Source organism: Suillus fuscotomentosus (genome assembly GCF_016647785.1).
Source record: "Suillus fuscotomentosus strain FC203 chromosome Unknown F5891scaffold_23, whole genome shotgun sequence".
In the NCBI taxonomy this organism is placed as follows: Eukaryota; Fungi; Basidiomycota; class Agaricomycetes; order Boletales; family Suillaceae; genus Suillus; species Suillus fuscotomentosus.
Window position 1 is genome coordinate 101422 of NW_024539535.1, and position 22939 is coordinate 124360.

At 49.2% G+C, this 22939-nt stretch overlaps 5 protein-coding genes across 5 annotated transcripts; 3 read left to right on the plus strand and 2 right to left on the minus strand.

The window, feature by feature from the left end:
• Positions 1 to 8: 8 nt before the first annotated feature.
• F5891DRAFT_1223647 (fungal-specific transcription factor domain-containing protein) lies at positions 9 to 6351 on the plus strand (the record flags this gene model as incomplete). The annotated part of the gene is made up of 13 exons (XM_041369462.1): positions 9 to 1289; positions 1350 to 1412; positions 1477 to 1554; positions 1604 to 1657; positions 1713 to 4046; positions 4130 to 4176; positions 4235 to 4256; positions 4314 to 4406; positions 4454 to 4709; positions 4766 to 5022; positions 5074 to 5454; positions 5504 to 6026; positions 6059 to 6351. 13 exons carry the CDS (start codon positions 9 to 11, stop codon positions 6349 to 6351), a joined length of 5682 nt encoding a protein of 1893 aa, XP_041226658.1.
• A 201-nt stretch (positions 6352 to 6552) lies between these two features.
• On the minus strand, positions 6553 to 8706 carry F5891DRAFT_1277807 (uncharacterized protein; the record flags this gene model as incomplete). The annotated part of the gene is made up of 2 exons (XM_041370287.1): positions 6553 to 7247; positions 7308 to 8706. 2 exons carry the CDS (start codon positions 8704 to 8706, stop codon positions 6631 to 6633), a joined length of 2016 nt encoding a protein of 671 aa, XP_041226659.1. The 3' UTR covers positions 6553 to 6630.
• Positions 8707 to 11338: 2632 nt separating this feature from the next.
• On the plus strand, positions 11339 to 12362 carry F5891DRAFT_262749 (uncharacterized protein). The gene is made up of 2 exons (XM_041371125.1): positions 11339 to 12263; positions 12325 to 12362. Exon 1 carries the CDS (start codon positions 11663 to 11665, stop codon positions 12206 to 12208), a length of 546 nt encoding a protein of 181 aa, XP_041226660.1. The 5' UTR covers positions 11339 to 11662; the 3' UTR covers positions 12209 to 12263; positions 12325 to 12362.
• Positions 12363 to 17964: 5602 nt separating this feature from the next.
• F5891DRAFT_1029934 (uncharacterized protein) lies at positions 17965 to 19585 on the plus strand. The gene is made up of 8 exons (XM_041361553.1): positions 17965 to 18128; positions 18188 to 18210; positions 18269 to 18409; positions 18465 to 18566; positions 18620 to 18832; positions 18889 to 19029; positions 19082 to 19196; positions 19247 to 19585. Exons 1-8 carry the CDS (start codon positions 18059 to 18061, stop codon positions 19417 to 19419), a joined length of 978 nt encoding a protein of 325 aa, XP_041226661.1. The 5' UTR covers positions 17965 to 18058; the 3' UTR covers positions 19420 to 19585.
• F5891DRAFT_1029939 (uncharacterized protein) lies at positions 19569 to 22894 on the minus strand. The gene is made up of 2 exons (XM_041361554.1): positions 21948 to 22894; positions 19569 to 21863 (listed from the first exon to the last, which is right to left on the minus strand). The coding sequence occupies exons 1-2, from the start codon at positions 22729 to 22731 to the stop codon at positions 19867 to 19869; spliced, it is 2781 nt and encodes a 926-aa protein (XP_041226662.1). The 5' UTR covers positions 22732 to 22894; the 3' UTR covers positions 19569 to 19866.
• Between the last annotated feature and the right edge of the window lie 45 nt (positions 22895 to 22939).

The following is a 22939-nucleotide window of genomic DNA, read 5'->3' on the forward strand; positions in this document are numbered from 1 at the left end:
CATATACCATGGGCCCCATAGATAGGATAGCAGTATCTATATCAAAGGGAAAGACAGGTACTTCTCCCACCGGGACAGGTTCAGACTTTCCGCAGGACTCATCATCCTCTAACCCGGAAGTCGCACCTGGTGCTTCTTCTAGTATAATTGCCATACCCGCAGTCGACGAGATAGTTCCATCATCTGAAGCGAAGTCCACCAGTAAATACAAATCAAGATCCCCCAGATCAGAGTCAAAGTTATCTCTCCCCCAGACAACCATGCGCAGGAAGATCACCCAACCTCTGCCGCGAGCTCGCCCTCGCCCCAACCCGGCGAACTATATTTCGCTGCCGTCATCGCTGCCGCCGCCATACTCAAGATCCACTTCCCCCCATCTCCCCGATTCTTCCCGGCAACTCGTGGGCCAAGCGCAAGCCCTATGGGCGTCCGGTTCCACCGGGACGTCGTGGTATGCAGCTAGTAATGCGTCCAGTGCAACAACACTGTATCCTGCACTTCCCAACAGTACGCCATGGCCGGAGCGGTCCCACTTGAGCCCGAGGTTACGTGACACATCTGAAAGTGGTGAGGAGTTCGAGATCTTGGATTCATATGATGGCGCAAATACTTACTACATGGAGTTTACAGAGATGAGTCCGTATACATCGAGCTCAGCGTCACCTTCCTTCGTTCCCGCACCGAATATCAATTGGCGACTACTTTCATTCCATCCAGCTCGACCTAACCTATTACTTCACTTCGATATCGCCTTTCCTACCTATGACATCGAGTACATGCAGGACTCCTCGTATGGAATTCGACAGACGCCCCTGTCTGATGCCGATCTCGACATGCCGGCCGCAGACGAGGAACTGACCAATATGACCATCAACTTCAAGTGCGATCCCTTGCAATGGGATATCTACGTGAAGCGTGATAAAGGCATTCGCGTTCGTGATGTTTTTGAGGCGATCTATTCAGCTTTCGACATACCGCTCACGCTCCACGAGAAGAGCTTGATCCCGATCCACCTCCATGCAGGGTGTGAGGAGGCATTCAGGCTTCGCTGCAACCTTGCGCCGGTGCTTCCGATCTTGCAAAAACGTCAAGGCTGGAAGCGTATAGACGCACTCCTGCACGAAACCATCTTCCGCGGCTTAGCTCAGTCGAAGCGAGGAGAATGTTGGACATTAAATCTCAGCGGGACGATGTCCAAAGCCATTGACAGGAGGCGTCTCATGTCGTACCACATTGCAACTGATTCAACTGTACGTTACCGAGCGAGGGGCTTGCTGTGGGATCCTATTGTGCGTTGCCATTCGCTCGTCGACATTTGTGAAACTGACAGGCTGCCGTTGATATCAAAGCTGGAACTTGAAACTACCGCATCACATTCTCCCCAAACCCTGCCGGTATCGGAAGTTCCTTGTGTACGTTTCCGATCCCCATCATGTGAGCTTACTGCGGATTGATTGTGTCTTTGATTGATCACAGGAATACCTACCGCCATACCCCAACTCAAATCCGAACACGCTACCAAATTACTCCAATAATGATTTGTTCAATCTACCTGTAATACTTTGTGATCCGTCCGTCTTCGTTGACTGACACTAATCATTAGCTTTCTGCTGCATTTGTGCCTAGAACAGGTATGGGTATGGGCAATGATATAGTGGTATGGGTCACGTATCTTAGGTCTTTTTTCTCATCATCATTGATAAACCCTTAAGCTCGCCTGCAGGATCTGTAATTTCGTGCGGTCGAGTGCGATCCTCCAACATGAGACCTTGTACACACTCAAGCTACTGAACCCTATTCCCCCATTGGAACCTTCGAGTCAAGACTATACCTGGGCCTTCTTTTGCAGATTTGCACCCCTCGGTGCTTTATTTGACTCGCCTTGTCGAGGACCTCTACCGGTGGTTCAACTAGGCAGTGATCGTGCTTGCCTCGTCGAAAGGCTCGAAGCGAACTTTGAGAATCCCGGTAATACTATGTCATGGCTACACGGACCTGCCGGTACAGGAAAATCTGTCATTGCATACACTCTTGCCAGTCGTTTCAGACAGAAAAATAGATTGGCGGGTAGTTTTTTCTTCTCTCGCAGGCATGCAAATGGCAAAAACGCACGTTCTCTCGTATTTGCGCTTGCGTATCAACTTGGGCTATCTCAACCGCAGGCGAAGGAAAAAATAATCAAAACTCTGGACAGCGATCCTGGTATAATCTCTCCTTCTCGAGATTTGCACGAGCAATTCGCTCGGCTCCTCATTGAACCTCTGGAGGCAATTGATTGGCGCTCTCCTTCAAGGGTATTCGTTATTGATGCTATAGATCAGTGTCAAGACCAAGTGCCCCAACTCATTTCACTTCTTACTCGACTTCTCTCCCATATGGTTGATGTGGGCCTTCACATCTTCTTCACAAGTCGTGATTATATGAAAGGAGTCTTGATCAAGCGCCATCTCTTTCCAATGATATCGGACATCGCTCTGGACCTCACTGGCATCACTAGGGATGTCAGATCGTTCCTTTGCCAATCTTTCGATAAGATTTACAAACGCCACCGTCTTCAATGTCGCAAGCCGTGGCCACCGGAAGAGGTACTTGGCCGTCTGGTGGATAGAGTAGGACCCCACTTCATTACAGGATCCATCATCGTAAAATTCGTTGAAAGCCTTGACCATGACCCCACAGAGAGGATGGATTTCATTGATCACATTTCTTTCAACCCCTTATCATCTTCGGAGTCATCGATGGACGACTTCTACAAATTCATCATATCCACAGCCGACGACCCGGGGCAAGCATACCTTTATCTCACAATTGTTGCGAATCTTGCTGGCATGCTGTCATGTTCGCAACTAGATGACCTTCTTAACCGAGGACCAAACCCGAAGTTTGACATGCGTTCCGCATTGTCTCAATTGTCACCTCTGGTTTGCACCTCGGATGGTCATGACGGCGCTGTGCAAATTTGTCACGAATCCCTTTGCGACTTCCTGTCCGACCCTCTGCGCTGCGGAGAGCAGCTCATCTCTGAAGCTGTGGTTCATCGTCTGCTGGCTTACTCGTCTTTGAGTCTTATGATACAGGAGTTACCAAACGACAACGCTCTCTGCTCTCATTTATCCCAGTTAGCAATGGAAAGCAGCTCCGTTTCGCTCCGTGCCTTTGACAATGTGGAAGTTCTGTCATCTGCCATATATTCACCGCCAGAGCCTCTGCCATTTTTGTCGATGCTCTGGCACATCATGCAACGTCAGTATACGGGATTTCAGGTTGATCCTCGTACGAAATCAACTCTGTTATATTTCTGCCATACCTGGCAGATTTTACAGCATCTCGACTTATCCACGGCTAACATCCTGCCCGCTTTCCGCTTCCTAGCGAACATTAAATCCCTGCCTGTCCTCCTGGCCTTCCCAATATTTCTGGCATTTGAATCTCCCAGAAGTGACCAAACTCTGGGCCCATCGACCCTAGAGTATGACTCTCGCATAGAAACCCTGGGTGCAGTGGCTGAAATCGTGACAAATGTGCATGCTCTCAAGGATCAGTGCAAAGCGGGCTCGGGTACACTCGACTATGCGTGTACTCACTGGGCATATCACCTTTCTTTGGCGGAGTGGGATGATGATCTCCGTTCCATTGTGACTGTCTTCATGAGACAGAAACTCCAGCAGTGGCTCGTGAAAGCCTGGTGCCTCCAGGATTTGGAGACCTGCCTTCGGACGTTGTGCGAGGTTCGGGAGCTTTGCCTCGCAGCTAATCCACCTATTCACTTTGATCCTGATGCGCAACATACCGCCGCGGACACGAAGGCTGAAGAAGACGCTGAAAAAGCTAGTTTGGCAGTGTGGGGTGTGAAAGAAGTAGATAAGCTTGAGGCAGAAATGAAGAGGCTTGATGAGCTCATCGCAGAAATGAATGTGGAAAGGAAGGTTGCAGAGAACGATTCTCACAAATCTGCAGCCGCGGAAAAGGCAGCTGAAACGACTTATGACGCCAGTACTAGCTCAAGGCGCCCCAGCCGTTTCAAACCACTTCGGCTGCACTGGATGGTGCGTTTTGACTGAAACAAAACCGTCCATGATTTACCATGCATGTTTTAATTTGTGCCCCACTGTCTCTCAACATCCTACAGGACAATCAATCTCGCGGAGTGTTCCCAGGGGGAGGAGGGGGATGTTGGTGCGCACCACATATTTCAGACCATCCCACTGTACTAACACGTACCATCCATATATAGGACGTGTCGCCTGCGGAGCCAGGTACGTTTCAACTTAAACAAAGTCGTCCATGCGTGTTGACTGCTGGTGTTTGAACAGGAATGCGACGAACGGCGAGAGGATAACTCATGTTCGACTTGTAAACGGCTAAGTATAGATTGTCTGGGATGGGAGCCCCCAAAATGGATATTGGTGAGCATAGTTCGCGTCTTCCTTACCATCATCTCATTATCCTATAGGACAATAAAGCTGTGGACGATTACAATGCTGGTATCAGAGCTCAGCTAACACGCTTCATCCGTGGTCAATCCAATGTGTCGGCAGCGCAAGCCAGTGCAGTGGCATCATCCTCTACGTCAGCTTCTTCATCATCTGTGTTAACTTCGCAACAATTTCAGGGATCTGCAAGTGGTTCAGGGTCTTCTCGAATCAACGATTTTGGGATACCGATGCGCGCCGATTCATTGGGTGACACATTCGTGATACCCATATTCGGTGAGTTTTTTGTGATGAGAAAAATAGCCTGCGGAGACTGACGGCCGCACCTTTAGGTTTGGCATCGAAGTCACCTCCGTATAACATTAATCTTCCTCTGAAATCCTCGATCAACCCTGCAGACCCCCTTACCCTCCGCCCATCGCCCATGGGGGAAATGCACTTTAATCCTGAATTCAATACCGCCACCCAAGACCTGTATGACCTTTCGGTGCCATCGACACAGATGGAGCATGTATTTTATTATTTCGAGCATATTCGGAAGTTGCAGTATGCATTTACTGGCAATTCTGTAGCAAATACAACATATTCAGTAAGGTTTTCTCCTACAAAAATTAATACTTAGTCACTAACCATTATATAGCTTGTATTGCAACACCCGCAGGGCCCAGTGGCAAACGCCATCTCTGCATTAGCATCATTGCACTTCGGTTTGATTCGCATCGCCCACGGTTTCGAGGTGCCAAATCCCATCCTGGAGCACTCACCGGCAATGCGATTTTATGATAGTGCCCACCAACAGATCTATAGGAACAAACAGACGACGCTTAGGGAGTCAGACGCGAATGCAGCCATCCTCATGTTGAGCTTCTCGCTCATGTCAGGTGGAGTGACAGATTGGCGCCCGATGTTGGATATTGCGAGCGAATGGCTTGTGAGGACGGGGATAACGGCGAACGACAACCCCAATTTGATGGTGATCAACATGAACGAGGCATCGCAACTGGCACTGAAAGCGACAATGGTGACTTTACCGGCACTATACACAGACTAAGCTCACTTAAAGCACGCAGTGGTGTGATATCATGTCGACCCTAACCCTGAAAACGACGCCAAAGCATCTATCCTTATACCGGCGATTGTTCCACGGAGGATCGGGTTACTGGGGTTTAACGCAGCAGGGCATCGGTGACGATTCAGCTCTCCGTATGGATAGCTTAACTGGTTGTCCAGACGAAGTACTTCTCGGTATCGCGGAGATAGCAACACTATCATACTGGAAGATGCAAGAACTTCGTAAAGGTTCTTTGAACATGAGAGAGCTCGTTCGGCGAGGGGACGTAATCGAGCGACACCTTCGTACCCAAACAGAGACAGTGCTACCAGCAGAGGCGGACCAGACGCAATTACATCCTGAATTAGCATCAATGGCTGTTAAGTATGGCAATGTACAAAATTCACCTACTGGATACGTGGGCACATCCCTTCCTGCGGATGACACTCGAAGGATAGTGGCTGATATCTTTCAAGAAGCAACTATCCTCTACCTACATACAGTGCTCAGCGACTCTATCCCAGGCGAGTCGAAATTAATACGTGAGTTTGCAATGCTCACGACTTTGTTGCAGGAATGTCCGAAATCGTGAAGTCGATAGTTGCCATGGTTCAGTTGTTGAACCGGCTGCCCGCGTCGAATATTGACCGTTGTCTGGTATTCCCCATATGCCTGGCTGGGTGTCTTACGGATGACCCCATAATACGCGAGTTTCTGAAGGCACGGTTACAACCTCAACGCGATGGCTTCGGCAACATCGATCAGACTTTGCAAGTCATGGAAACAGCATGGCAAAGACAGGATAGTCAAGGAGGAATAGTTGAGTGGCAGAACCTGCTCGAGATGCAAAGGCTTCTGCTAGTTTGAGCTCTGGCGTTGCTCCGACGGTTGCTTACTCTGCCACTGTACGATGACGAAATGATAATTGATACCCTATGCACCTAGTTATTTGACATCGTTGCAATATCAGTCGTATACGATGCCGTCTTACAATACTTTGGTCAACTTTATTCAGCCTTGAATGTATCAGTTTCGATTCATTCCCCCGCGTTGAATCTCTCGAATGATATTTCCTAACATCGACTTTTAGATCATTTTGTACTTGTACTAGAAGTGATAATCGTTGTACACGGATTATAAAAAGAATTATTCACATTTAAAATCAATGGTCTGTGCGAGATTCAGTATGGTTATGCATGATTCTAAACCCTCCAAATACCACTGCCTTTCAAACCACGACAGTAGCTTATCCCGCCAAAAGGCACGCAGATATGTGCGCAGACCTTCATTCATGGCCATCGAATTTTGAGAGAGATACCAACCCCAATGCCGGCAAGCATGCTTGAGGGCTGGTGAACTAGAGAAAATTCGCTCGCTTCTCTCCCGTACGTATTGTACAAAGTGCTTGAGCGCCAAAGGCATAATCGGCTCATTGTCGGACCCATCTATCAAATCGATAACATGGGAGGCGGGGTGAGCGTGACGAATTGCCAAGAGTATCACGATGATCAACATTTCTGGTAGAGTTTGTAATGTTGACAGGAGTTCGAACACGTGTAAGTCGCGAAATTCAGGTTTCGCTTGGAAATCCTCCAATGCCGACCGAGCTTTTGATATGTCCTCAGACATATTACAGGGCTGGACGCTGGGCGGAGCGCAGCAAGGAGTGCCAGTTCCTTGCGCATATTCATGGTACCATGTAGCCGCATATATGGTCTTGCTGCATGGCTGTGCCAAACAACACTTAAGGAAAACCATTAAAATCTGTGCGGATGTTAACGTGAGCATAGCATATATTTGTAAATGAGCACGAACATTATATGATTGTGGACCTGCTTCAATAGGTATCTTCGTCAGTGTCACCATTTGTTGTAGCTTATCTTTGAGGCCGGACTGGCGCAGGAATGAACTTCTCATCGTACGCAGACTGGACTGTGCAAGGAGCTGAGATGCACACGACGAAGATGGATGTCGGGAAAGAAACTCGCGAAGTGACTCTATGTGGAGAACCTCGACAGGGCGAGAATCATCAACAGGGACGCTGACTATTGGGGATAACGACGCGAGAACGGACGATAGATCACTTTCTGAAGATCCCAGAAGCTTCCGCAAGTGCAGGATTGCTAATGGTTTGGCGAGATTGACCACCGTGGACAGATGCCGGTATGCACGGGTTGGATTTTCTGACAGGTTGATGACGAACTCGTAGAACCGAAATATTTGGGTGGAATCCAGATATGCATCGCCAGGATCCTTCATAAGGTCGATTTTTTCATCCAAATTGCACGGCACTTCGTCGTCATCATCGGTCTCGAGGAATCTTATCATCATTGACGCAGCCCTGAACCGACCGCTTGCCCTGTCAGCGAGACAGGGGATGGTCTGATCATCGGACTCTAATCCGGGGTATTCGAGTCCGTGATGCCTATAACTCCTCTCCAGAGCGCGCTTGAAGAGAAGACGAAGGTCTTCAGTAACATCGACATCATCGAGAGCAATGTGATGTATCGACTCCTCGCAGCCAATAACTTCGAATGCATCATCAATAGCGTGAAGAGGACGACTAGTGATAACGATGTGCAAGTGTGGGATGTGAGGCTGGTGGAGGAGGTTTGAAAGACACGAAATGAGCTCGCAGATGCGTCCTTCTTCGCATGCGTCAATCGCATCGATTACAAGCGCCTTTGGTTCCAAATGCCCCCATGAAACCTGCAAATTCTGCAACGGCTTGACTAGTAGTCCTTGGATTTGTTCAGTAAACGACCTCCTTGGATCGAGGATAATAGGGTCGGATCTGATTGATTGGATCACAGCATCTTTTGCCAAGTGTTTACTTTTCGAAATTTGGTAAGCCAAGGTAGGCGCAAAGAAATCAAGGCTGGCCATGCCTGGCATATCTTTATGTTGGCGGCTGAAGAAAAACGTGCCAGCCAATTTCGACGTGTTTTTGAGGCGACTAGCGATTGTATGGGCAATCGCAGATTTCCCTGTCCCAGGAGAGCCAGAGAGCCAAATCAGCGTACTGTTTTCTGCCTGCAGAGCTGTCTCGATTTCTTCCATAATTTTTGTGCAGGTGCCATCTAAACATTCGAGTTTATGCCGAGGGCCCCACTCGGGACAATCATATAATGCACGGTGGACAACAACCGCACTTAAGGATTCGAAGATCTTCTCTTCGCTGCTGGTGTCAGCTACCACTGTGGGAACAGCGCTGTTTCTCATAACGCAGAGAAAAGGCGACAAAGGCGAGAGAATTGACTACCTGCAATCTAGTGAATCAGTAATCCAATTGTGGTGGAATGTACACACTGTTCTTAACCGAAAGTTCTATGTACTGTCAAAAGATTGAAGATCAGATCTCAAGCGATACGTGTAGTTCGCGAAGGGCGCTAAATCGTGCAGTCCATATTGTCAGATTTCAAGTCATACAAAACGAAGGAAATTGGATGCTCACTCGAGAGCTCTGCAATGCTCAGACAATGCGCGATACAGCTGATGCGGATCGAATGAGGTTCGAGAGCTGTTAGCTATGGGATACATGAGCACAACAGACCTTCCTTGTCTAACAGTCAGGTTACCTCGGTACCTCGCTGCTTCTGAATCTAATATCGTGCAGTTTGTATCAACCAAGAGAGAATTTTGGCGTGCTGCTGCTACGCAGAGTAGGTGAAGTTGTGGATCATACACCAATACAACAACGACATGCTTGGGCTATCACTGGCGCTTCAGCGTTTACTGATTGTGGACTCCCGAATAGGAACCTTTGGGACAACTTTGTCGTGACTGCCGGGAAAGCACCTCTTTTCGGGACGTTGACCGGGACCCCTTGAAAACTGTACCACGATCACGTGGACTAGTCTACGATAAACCTGCAGTGCGGCTTGAATAAAGTTTTTCCGAACTTCCTGTGTTCTCTGACAATCCTCCTGTTACGGGTATTCTCTAGATGATTCGACGGTCTTAAAATGGACATCGGCCGAATGGAAGCTGGCACTCGGAGAGAGGGAGGCTTTTCAGTGTTGACAGCAGTTTCGGCAGCCCCGAGGTATCTCACTGGCAGGAAGTTTGACTGAACATGATGGTATCACTCAAATGACCAACTTGCGGGTGTTCATGCAATGCGTCACGCACACTTTGGTATGTGCACAGCTTGAGGTGCAATCTTGTGATGACACTATACATAATCATGCGAGGTCGCCGGGCAGAATTTCGACAGAAGAATTTCAGGCGCTGCTGGGCTGTTCTCCGCTAGGGACTTCTTCGATGTCTTTTATTCATTTCTATTGGTGCAATCGCCGTTGTCCTTTGGTCGCGATCATCTCGGTGACGACTCACGGGGTATGCGGTCTTGCTGTGGGCTATTTATAGCGCCCACTATCATTCTTGGACAGAAGGCTCTGATATGATCTGTGAGGCCATCCCACTGCAATGTGTCTCGAACAATGTACTGTGGTGTTACGTTTCCAGACCTTTCAGTATCTCTGATTTCCCCGCACCTGATGACATCCGGGAAAGGTAGGGTAATTCACAGAACTGCCTCGTTACATCACGACCCAAAACTAATCTTCGATTCTTGTAAGGAGGCATACGGCCCGGCTGCTCCTGCCTGCGAAATGATGGGCGATGACACCAAGGTCTCAGCGATTATTGGGTTCTATGACAGTTACCGAATTTGACCCTCTGTCCATGACATATACGAAAACGCATGCATCAATGATGAGTCTTGGTCGAGTGTCACAAGAACGTGAGATTTCAATTACGCCCCGTATCCTGCTAGTGAAGTTTCACTGTGGTCAATCCAATCTCCCTTAGTCACGAGGGGTTTGATAAGGCCCATGGGGTGTGATATGGGTCGGCTATGTTATGGCACGCCCATTCATAAGGTTTCAGAAATCCTACATGGGGCAAGGCCGATAGTTAGTTCCGCCTGTTCCGGTTTCCCAAAATGTTGTGGAGCTGCGAATCTGGAATTTCTTCTGGAGTCCACGTTCCAAAGCGCCAAGTTCCGGCGCCAGCGCTTCTCGCATTACCTCGGGCTAGCATTGTACGGATGTGTCTCGGCATTGAGGATTATCGATCAAAGACCATAGCTATACAGCTTCGAAGCTCATAACCTGTACTGCAACTGCCCCAGCACCGCCCGCTTTCCTTGGAATCTTGCTGTGGCAATTAGGCGCCAAGGCGTTTAACCTGGGATGGCACGCAGGACGCAGGCCGCAGGGATGCTTTCACTGGGTAATTCTGGACCAGTGTTGCGTGCTAACATGGTGACGTGCCTATAACACATGTTGAGCGAAGCTGACGTGGTTTATCTTCTGTTTGATTCCAACACGCGTAAGCAGCTAGATTGACAACATGCTGTTTAAGCCCCTTAAGGAGCCTCGTGTATATCATTAGCAGTTTCTTGGGTATATACCATTTTGGGATGTATTTACGCCCTGTCCTGCCTCGTGGTAGTATGGAATGTATATCTCGCCGCTTGCAAAGCCGCTCGTGGCTTTTCAGCTTCTTGTGTCTTTCTTGGTCCATATAAGACGCAGGGACTGACTGCGCGAGCCCCCGGTGGGACTTCAGAGGCTACTCTGCACATTTCTTCGGCAAAAGGCCTGTTCAGGTAAGTTCCCCATCATCCACTCAGTGGCAAAGTTCGTACACATGGTGTAACACGTTGCATGATGATCTCCAGCTCTCGCCCCTCGCCCATCTTGAAATCTACTACAAAAGTTTCGCCTCCATTTGCAACTGTAACGACCTTCATGTTTAAGACGAAGCACGACATAGGGAGTCCTAATTACAATCTCAACACTCCAAAGATACCCCCCAAGGCGCTTCCACAGTCGCCACCACTCACGTCCCCTCGTTCTTTCAGCAGGGCCGAGCACCGTTCGTTCACGATGCTCAAGCCCTCTCTTTCAGGCTCAATTTCACGGGCGCACACGCCCAAGCCTTCAACACCACTTCCCCTCAAGTCTATCCTGAAGGGAAAGACTTCCCCTCCTCGTGACCCATATGAAAGCGACGGAGAAGTTGCGGCCGCCAAGAAGGGTTCGCGGAATAACGTCTACACAGTGCCCAACTCCCCTCCGCAACATGCACACTTGGGTGAGTCCTTGGTCCAGCTTATTCTCTCTTTTCACCATTACGTACCTTATCTGATCTTTTACCCGATAAAGGTCCCATGAAGGGTCCCGCACTAAACCTTCACTGGAAGCTGCTCCCCTACCATCCAAAGCGATCAAAGCGATTTCTTCACTTCGATGTTGCTTTTCCAACTCACGACATCGAGTTCAGGCAGAACTCGTCTTATGGTGTTCAACGAACAAGCTTGTCTGATGCCGACTTTAACAAGTCGGCTGCAGATGAAAAGTTGGTCAAGATGACCATCAACTTCCAGCGAGGTCCATTCGAGTGGGACATCGACGTGAAGCGTGATAAAGGCATTCGTGTCCGTGATGTCTTTGAGGCGATATATGCAGCTTTCGACGCACCGCTCACACCTCATGAGAAAAGCTTGATTCCGCACCACCGCCGTGCGGTATACGAAGAGGCGTTCAGGCTTCGCTGCAAGCTAGCGGCAGGGCTTCCTATCGTCGAGCAACGCAAAGGCTGGAAGCGCGTAGATATGCTTCTGCATGAGACCCTCTTCCGTGGTCTGACGCAGCCGAAGTCGGGAGGGGACTGGGTATTGAATCTCAGCGGGTCGGTGCCCGTATACGACCGCTGAAGAACCTCACGAGTCACGATCATTGCATATTTTTTTCTCTCTCACTGTATTCTTGGTGAGTACTTTCACCACCACATGTTATAACGAACTTTGAACTGATGTCCGTTTTCATATAGAACTGGATTTCAGCCACGCTCTTTTGGCTTCATCGCATCGCATCGCATCGTATCAACTCTCGCTCTTCGATTATCAACACCCCTCAACATTCTGTCCCTTTTTAATTCTGCCCATATTTCTAAAAGTGTTATGACCTATCCTACTCATGTGTTGCAGCCTTTTCGCTGCCTGGTTCACAGTAGCGTTGGCCTAGACGGAAGACGCTCCCTACTCTGTACTTTCTCGCGATCCTGGTTTCCTTGTCCTCTGGGCTCTGTCCAGGATCGATTTGTGCCGATCAAAGATACCAAGTTACTACTGTTCAGCAGTGTACATCATGTTCGCATTTCCTTTCTCATAGACACTTTCCCTCGCAGTGGAAGCAATAAAACATCCGTTTTATGTGTCAAAACAGAGTGTCTTCTAACAGCCGTCCGTGGAGGACGGAAAAGTGTCAAATTCTAAAATTCACAATCAAGACTACATACCACTCTCACGACTTACAGAACCTAAGCGAATAGGATGTTTCAAGAATCACCGGACCAAACTTGAATCGTAAATCACTTACGTTTGACAGGTAGGGTCCAGTTAGGCTGACAATCGATGCGTCGTGGTGCTTTGAATAGTCGCCGATAAACGCAACTACGTCTCCATCTAATTTCCATACCTCCAGCCTCATGCTGATGGGGGCGAGCAAGATAACCAGATGTGAATTCTGTAGGAGAGCAAGAACTTTGCTCCAGTGATAACGGGGAAGTCGGGGCACGGCGAATTCATTCAAACGTTTAATGAAAAGTTAGTGTTAGAATTTAGAAGGACGATTGCCCTGCTCTGTCGTCACAATAAATAACTCACTGTTTGTTTTCGGATGCTGACGGCAAGGCCCCCGCAGGGCGTTCCACATCTACCCTATACATGGTTCACCGCCGATCAGGCTTGTGCAGCCTATCAATTCCTCATATCAGGTAAGTGCCAGGAGATTGGGATGTGCATGTGACCTGATGTCCATGGATACGGAGCTTCAGGGTAACCGCCGCTCATCCAGGTTAACTTTTCTGGATGTGAAATCGGCTGTAAGCTGATGCACCAGTTGTCAAGTATGGATTCTTGCCTGTTCTTACACGCACGGAGCGGAACAAGTGACGTGTGATAAACTGGATCAAGACTAGGTCAGAAGGCGTACTTGTGCGGATGGACTGACGTGTAGACCTTTCAATCGCCGTGCTATTTTTCCTGATGGTACGCAAAGCGCCCACTTTGAAGAGTGCTATCAAATGATCGATAGGAAGAAACCAAGGAATGACTTATTTCGAATTCAATGAGTAGATGATGATAAGTTAATCTATGGCCACTGGACCGCCTTGAATGACGTGCAAGCTCGGAGCACTCACGGGTGGTATGCACAGGGCAAGGTAGTTATTGTTCCACACTACTATCTTCGGGGATGGTAAGGCAACTGGTGACGAGACTAAGACAACAGGTGCAGTGATATTGACTCCCGTCGATTTCATTGTCGATTTCATCCGAGTCATGCTAGTACCTTCAACGGTGGGTTGATCATGTTGGTTCGTGTACTACATCCGGCAATAATTTACCACGGAATCATAATTCCCACCCTACGTAGAGCACTTGCTTCCACTGCAGCAACACTAGTACTACTTCGACTTCCGAGTCAGATCTAAGATGTCTCTTGGAACATTGGGGAGTCCTTTTGTAATTCACTGCGCATACAATTTCCACCTTCAGAGGTCAATTGAATCTCACTGTTCGAAGATTTGCCTTCCGTGGGGCCAAAAGTTGACTCAGTCAAATTTGACACAACACACAGGTATCACGTCCTCTCCAGCCTGTGTGTTTGTTTCCCTCGCATGCTGAAATACGAGCAGGAGTGTTACTTATAGAATTGCTCTCCGCCGGTCGCTTTGGTTTGTGGATGGCATCAAGGCGAGATACTGCATTCATGTCATGGTGGAACTGATCAACTATGATAGAGCCAGGCCAGAGTCAAGGCAAGAACTGTCGTTGAACAAATTAACCAATCGCAATAAAACGGTTGATTCTCGCCTCAGTCGCAGTACACCTTCAGGCAATCCGTGCGTGATATTCATTCGCAAGGAATCAGCAATCAATGTACGTTCCATGCTTATTAAAGCTAATACTTTAACACCATGCCAAGCATCATTTGTGTCCTCCTGCACCCTTATCTTCTCCTTGTCCTCGACGTAAACCTAGTGTCCCTCCGCACCTGTTGCAGTCCTTGTGAATAGGTCTTCCCAACACCCTACCCTACCGGTCAACTTCACTCCCGACATTGTTGTAATGGCTTCCAACTCTCGAACAATCCTGGTAATTACCATGCAAGATCGAACTTTCGGACCGGGCGACAATCTAAATTTGGTATACTGGCACAGATAAAGTTCGACCTAGGTAGGCTGTTGACGGGCTGGTGTCGTCAACTCTTCGCTGATCAATCATACTTTTGCAGTTCAATACGACATTTGTTAGCTTGATAACCCACCGACTTTCATATTAACCGGTGTACAATGCGAGACGAGGCTAGCATCGACACCGAACACTCTCGAAACGGGACAATAGTTTTTTTCTCCGTGATAATGCGAGTTGGGCGAAGAAAATGACGTTGAAATAGTCCGAAATGTCGCCAAATGTCGGTACGGAGTCCATTGAGCACCCAATGATCGCAGCCTAACGCGACAAATGAATGGCTGTTTTGACACGGGCACGGAGGAGGTGTGACAAGATAGCTAGGAAATGACACATACGATCGATTGTCATCGCTCTCTCTGTATTGGTAGGTAAGAACTTCCTCGTCAAATTCCTGCCACCGTCGTGTTTACTACATATAAGAAGGTCAGCTTCCATTATGGATCGTAATCTGCATAACCCTCTTATAGACGATATCCGAGAAACTGTCTTGAACAAAGTTTACATTACCAGCCGTCTGCATATGACCTGTAGAGTCTCACGAGGGACATTTCCGATGCTACGGCGTCACTGCTCAATGGGCAGATCTTGTACTCAACTCGAGAATAAAGGTGTCAGTCGTTGTTTTATTAACTTAATCCTGCTCTAATGACTTATGCACAGTCACTTGTCTCGATTTGGAAGCCATCAAATCAATCACATCAATTTGTGCCTTCAGGATTCTTTTCACACCAATGCCGCCACTGTCATAATGATCTGCCATCTTGACCAGTTGTTTCGGCATGGCTCATGGCATTGTCCAGAAACAGTTCCGTGCACAAGCTCGGCGACTCTCGACGTCTGCAATCTCACGAGGTGTTCAACATTCAGTGGCGTCAGCCTCCTCAAGGCCTCATGGCCTGTAGGAACTGCCAATCAATATCGTGGATCCACTGCTGAAACTTCAAACTTGATCCCTGGCAGGTCCTATCGTGGATGCCTATCACATTAAGCGTGTTATTCGCCATATGGTTCATGCGCACGACACATTCCTATGTGCAGCTATCCCCCAACCAGGGAATACCAACTTTAAGGGGTCCACTGCAAGTGGGCTTAGTCGGCTCGCAGAGTAAGTACTAGTAAGTACTCTGTTCAATACTTAGTCATTTGCGCTGTTCTTTGGGTGCATATGTATATGTGGCTAAAGTTTTATGCTGCTGGCTTGGTCTAGAATATCTCAAACCAAACATTGGGTTTGTGGGAAAATAGAGCGCGTAGCTTCCATTTATTTCGAGCCGATATCCAAGTCTAAAACGTGATTGATGTACAGGACGAACCACTTGACTGCTCGTCGTTTATTCGTCGGTACCTCTGGAGGGGCATACCGAAGTACAGTCACCCAAGCTTGATCTCTACCGATGACACTACACAAGTATCTAACGCCACCGATAAATGAGCAATTGAAACTCGTCACCCGGTTTACTAGTCAGATTGGTTTTTTTTGGGGGTCAGATTGTTCGTTGAACCCGCATCCCGGCTACTGGTGTCTCCTCTCCAAGCCGACCCACGAGCCAATATCATCTGATGGTAATTAACTTTGGAGCGTCAACTGTCACTGTTGAAATGTTTGAGTGGTTCAGTTCTGAGCGCTCAGCTTCAACTTGGTATTTTTTACCACCACTCATCTGTCCCTTTGCCCCTAACTGCAAGATTTCCGAAACAACTGGAACAGTTGAACTCAAATGACATAATTGGTACTATTTTCCGGGACTTTGACATGCCATCAATGAACACGTATCGAGAAAGATGGAACGATTCCACCGTCAGAAGGTTTCAAATAACGCCATCGATTGTCTTCTATGAACCCGAGCTGATGAGACTCGAAGTTTCATGCATACTTAGGTCTTGCATCTAATTTCAGGGCTAGCGGGGAACTCCGCGAAGTTTCACAAAACGGTGACAACTTGAACGGCGTTCTCGCCATTGTCAGTCTAGAGGCCAGTATCTCGTCATGTTTGAAACCCCCCGACGTCATTATTTCAAAAGACCAGCTTTGGCATGCCAACGTAGCGAAGCTTTTCTGATTTACGTAGGGCAATCGCGATTCCACGTTGTGAAAGTTGCCAACTCCGACGATATTTTATAGGGTGTCTGTGAGTTGACGAAACCGAGGAAGCGAATAAGTACGTCAAGTAGCGTGATTTTTGCGAGGTCGTGCCCTTTGGCGTACCAGTACTGCCAAACTCTTGTCATCGAGGTTATAGGCTCCGACCTTCGGACAGAGATCTGTAGATACTTCGTGGAACCTCGGGGTGGGGGGCTTCTTCTTGAAACTTTTTGCGACAGGTCCTGGATGCTATTGCACTGCAGGCTCGTGTGCAGTTACATGCTCACCTCCGATAGGACAACGAAACCTGACTCAGGGTAGCTAGGAAGACAAACCGTATGGTTGGTTTTAGTACGACGAATGACAGGCGCAAGTTTGTGTGGGACTGACGAGAAATTTTTTGAGCAGTTTAGATAGAACGTGGAAGTATCATATGTCTTATCTGATGGTTTTGACCGCTGCACCTACAATGATTTATAATGCACCTACGGTGAGTTCACAGTGCAAAGTCGAGGATGTGACTTTGACTTACCAAGTTTCTCTTAGCAGATCCGAGAGCCAATCCGCGAACCCGCATGGTCGGACAAGAGTGATTGAGGAACCCTGATTGAGACAAAGTTTTGCACCAGCCAGTCTGTTCGTGTAAGCATTGCTATCGTAACGTTGAACAGCCCATTCGTTTCCAGCTCAATGCTCTCATACAGCCCATTGTCGAGCGGCTTCGGGCCTGACATGGGAGGTTAGCCTACAATTCACATGGAATGGTAATTAATGTATGAGCGACGGCACAGGAATCTTACATCGCACTAGGCACCGGACGCCATCCCAAGAGCTGACTGGCGGTTGCAAGGGCGACTGCCACATCTCTGGGAGTCCAATGCTATTCCTGTCGACAGATTTCGGGCGGATTTCTTCAAAAGTCAAAGACACGTTTGTCGCTATTAGCAAGCAGTGATGGGATCGGCCCCTCAAGGAGACACGCTTGTGGAAAACCGACGCCCGGGATCCCACAACACTCGGATAGCCTACGAATAATCGTGCAAAATTGTGGTGCGTTTCAACGAAAGATGTACCAAAAAAGGCAACTGGCTCCAGAAATTGCTAAAGAGGAATAAGACACTCACGTTCGGAACAGGCCGATCGTATGATCTCACCGTGGCTGAGCGCATATATCACTAGTAGTAAGCATCGTTCGACTAAGCCCATCATCTCTCTCTAAGACCATCATGACCACATCTCTCGACCTTCTCAAACAGACCGGAACCGTCGTTGTCTCTGACTCCGGTGATTTCGAATGTGGGTCCGCCATTGTCCATCCTGTTGATCATGCACTGATATTCTGGTAATCTTATCAGCAATCGACGTTTACAAGCCACAGGTGATCATTGCAACGAATCTATGTTTAATGCACCTGTAATTAAACAGTATATTGTTAGGATGCTACCACCAACCCATCCTTGATCTTGGCTGCTGCCAACAAGCCAGGATATTCTCGCCTCATCGATGCCGCCGTCAAAATTGGCAAGAGCAAGGGCGGTAACCTCGAGCAGCAAACTGATGCTGCTATGGACCGTCTGGTCTGTCTTTGTCAGCCTTGCGCTGATACTCTTACTGATGAATATTTATAATCAGCTTGTCGAATTTGGCAAGGAGATTCTTGCTATCATCCCTGGCCGTGTATCAACGGAAGTCGATGCTCGTCTTTCCTTTGACAAGGCGGGCACCAAAGCCAAGGCAAGTGATGTTGTTGCATACCTTGACTGGGTCCTTATTCTATCTATTCTTAGGCCAAGGAGCTCATTGCCCTCTACGAGTCTGTTGGTATCAAGAAGGAGCGTGTTCTCATCAAAATCGCAGCGACATGGGAGGGTATCCAAGCCGCTCGTGAACTCGAGCGTGATGACAACATCCACTGCAACTTGACCCTTCTTTTCGGTTTCGGCCAGGCTGTCGCTTGCGCTGAGGCAGGTGTGACCCTCATCTCGCCCTTTGTCGGTCGTGTATGTCTTCATCACTTATCTAATCTATGTGTCACCGATTGACATCTTGCACTCAGATCCTCGACTGGTACAAGAAGTCGACGGGAAAGACTTACGAGGGTGATGCCGACCCTGGTGTCCAATCTGTGAAGAAGATCTTCAACTACTACAAGCAACACGGCTACAACACCATCGTCATGGGTGCTTCCTTCCGTAACGTGCGTACTTGTTCCTTCATGCAACATCGCACGAGTCTTACTCGGTTTGCAGATTGGCGAGATCAAGGCCCTCGCTGGTGTTGACTTCCTCACTATTGCCCCCGCACTACTTGAGGAACTCAAGAACTCTACCGCGCCCGTTCCCAAGAAGCTTGACGCCCGTGCTGGTATGTACCTTGTAGTTTCTATGTAACAAACGACTAAATCCCCTTCTCAGCTGCACAAGCCGATCCCCTACCCAAGGTCACTTTCGTCGACAACGAGGCTGAGTTCCGCTGGGCTCTTCTCCAGGACTCGATGGCGTTTGACAAGTTGCACGAGGGTATCAAGAAGTTTGCTGAGGATGGCGAGACGCTCAAGGAGCTCCTCCGCCAGAAGTTGCGTGCTTGAGTTTTCACCGATTTATAACAAGGCAATGAGTAGTAATAATATTGTAGTTACGCATCCGCAAAATTCACCGCCAGTAGTGTATTGTACTTGGCAATAGACTTTTTGTTTCTTTACATCATACATTATCCAGCTGCGGCGACAAGGCTCGATGGGTGTGCAAACGTTCATGAATACATATATTGCGTGTGTGCAATTAGAATGAGGCATACATACACGTGACTATGTTGCGACGACAGGTAATGGAAGTGACAATCTAGAGACGTAAAGTAATCCGAGAAGTGACATATTTTGTGGGTTATGAAACATCATTACTAGAGACAAGACTGTACAAGAAACACAATCAGGATACTCAGCTTCCCTAGCGCTACACAACATCAACTCACCATACAGGTACACTTCAAAGAAGCATGCAAAAATGAACGGATGATCACAATATCGATGGATCATTCAGAGAGCCAATACGCCCTCCTCCCACTCCTCCCTCGTAACGGATCCCAAATCACGGCATACTGGGCACGACACCTCCACGTACGGCTCCGCTTTATCTTCCACACCCCATCCAGCAACCCGTTCCGCACTAACCAAGCACGCAGGGTGGAATGTATGCGCGCACAAAGATCCTCCAGGATGTGATAATGGATGTATCGAGAGCTGTTTCATTGACTCAGCCACTATTTCAGGGATGGGATCTTCGTCAGAGGGGCCTATGCCACACGAGGGATCGTAGCACCGTAGACCCGCCTCGCGCTCCTTCTGCTCCACGCGTTGCCGCAGCGAGGGACCGGGAGCGGCAGGCAGCATCCATGTCTTCCTCTCGCGGCGCGGAGGCATTGGACGCGTCGGGCGGATAGGGTGCGCGTGCGGGAAGTTAAATGGTGGTGGCATCGGCAGGGATGCACCACCTAGAGGGGGCACATTAGTAGGAGGAACCTGCGCTCCGTCAGCAGGTGGCTCCTGCCCTTGTGTAGGCTGAGGCTGCCCCTGTGGTGCAGCGGGTCCGTTGTTGAAGATTGGAACAGGGATGAAAGTACGCGTAGCACTCTGAATGAGATTGTTGATAAAATTTTGGAACTCCTGGGGCACCTGGCCGACAGCCGGTGGTTGGCCTTGCGTTTGCCCTGGAGCTGGCCCTGGAGTGTGGTTCTGCGGCTGCTCCTGGGCTTCATTTTGAGGCTGGGGCTGTGGTTGCGGCTGCCCTTGCGGCTGGGACTGCCCCTGTGTCTGAGGCTGCTGTTGTGGTAGTGGCATCCCTGCAGGCAACGATTCGTCGAAGAACAGATCGAGGCCGATGGTTAAGAAGTCGCCTGCTTGTGGCCCGCCAACAGGACGGTTATCTGCAATGTTAGGAAGGGACTGCGTACGGGTGCGAGGAACTGGAGGGGGCGGCATGGGGCCTGCCCCAGCTGGGACGGCTCCTGCTGGGACGGCTCCTGCTCCACGACGAAATAAGTCTTGGAGGCCGTTCCCTCCGCCAGGGAACTGCAGAATATGCACAGTGGCTCCAGGGCCAACAGGCATGCCGTTCGATAGGGTGAAGCGTTGGCCGGGTTGGCCAGGGTTGAAGAAATTAGGGGGAATTTGGTTGGCTGCAGGCTGAGGCGCTGGCCCTGCATCTGCAGCTTCAGGGATGGCGGGTTCTGCAGGTGGAGGAGCGGCTGCAGCTTGCTCGACAGTAGGAGCTGGTACCGACTGTGCTGCATTAGGTGCAGGTGCAGGTGCTGCTTGTGCGGCAGGAGTAGCACCGTTTGCTTGTGGAGTTGCACGGGGCGAAAAGTTGAAAGGGTGATGAGGAGGCGGCGAACTGGTAAGGTTCTCGGGATCGATGTTGAACCGACATGTTGGGCACGTCGCTTGCTTCGCCCTTGTGAACCAGGGGAGTAAACACGATTCGTGGAAGACATGAGCACAAGGAAGGGAGATGATTTTGGGTGCCTCAGGGACGAATGTTTCTAACGGAGAACCGGAACTCTGGGAGCTAGATGGTAAGTCTGAATCTGTCGAAGTGGGTATTGATGGAGCAGATGCAGAATCGGTGTTAGCTCCAGTAGGTGGCTCCTCGGGAGCCTTCGGTTTAAAACTATCACTCTCAGCATCCAATAAAGTATCCCAACAGATTGCACATCCAGGAGAGGAAGAGTCGGTGGCCTCTGCGCCATCTACGTGGCCACCAGGCGCGCCTCCAACTCTTTCCAAGCGCTTTACGAGTCCTGTGGGTACGGTCTCCAGACCCGCAATGAGTTTCTTTGCTCGTTCAGGATCTTCACGATTATCATCAAGCCCTCCGAATTGTTGCATTTGCTGCAAAAAATCTGCGAATGCTTGAAGAAAATCATCCCGACCTCCAGCAGCATCTGGAGGCACATTCGCTGGACCGAATGGGGGCGGGGCAGCGCCACCTCCATTCTGATTGGGAGGACCTCCAAGTGGTATTGTGAAAGTAAAACCTGCAGTTAAGATAGGCACGGCATGATGTGCGTGACCAGGGATTGGATTATTTTGCGGTTGTGGAGGATGGGCAACGCCCTCACCAGTATGTTCTACCGTGATATTCTCAGCGCCAGGTGCAGGTCCCGGTGATGCATTACCACCAGGCAATGGGTTCATCCCAAATAAGGGAGCCATGAAGCTATTTAGGAATGCCTGGGTGCCGGCAGGTGGGTGCTGCTCGGGGTTAGACGGCTGTGGAGGAGGCAAAGGAGGCGAGAGAGGACGACCTACACGCTCTGAAGGATGTCTGCGATCCCGGGCTTCGTCTACATCATCATCTACCCGAGCGCGTCTACTCCCAGCGATAGGCTCGAGCGGTGGTAGATCGTCTTCATCATCCGTCCAGTCACTGTCGTGGTCATCATCGACGGCCAGGAGATTGGGTAAAGTCTCTGCACGAGAGGACTGGCTGTCGTCTGACTCATCAGAGTCAGATACGGAGCGCAGCTCAGGCATGGAGTCCTCATCATCATCGCGGGTGGGCTGGGCTTGCAAAGATGGAATACTGGAAGCAAGTGGCATATCTACATCTTCTGCAGATGGTACAGGCTGCGAGGTCTCGGCGAGGGGCGGAAGGGTAGAAGTTTCGGGAACTGGGGTCCTGTCAGGATCTACTGCAAGTTCATGGGCGTCTATAGGCTCGGCTGGGAGCGCGTCAGACATGATGACTTCCTGTGTGGAGCTCTGCTGTGCAGGATGATTGTGATTATGGGAGAAAGCCTGGTTTATATTTCGAAATACGTTCTGAAGTGTCGTTGGTAGATGGAAGTTGTGACCAAAACGATGACCACGGCCGTCGTCATTACCGCCGTTGCTGTTGTCCATGTCAAATCTGGAACTGTGCCCTACGATGTATGCAGTCGCACACAAGAAAGTGATAGTGATGCTGGTAGCAGTAGTGGTGGCGGTTGTAGAACAAGGATGAACGAACGATTGTCTCTTGGACCAGGGCAATCTATCCACAATGCCGTGTTGATGACTAATCCCGTGTTAATGACTAATCATATCCTGTCTAGGAAGCACCAGAATATTC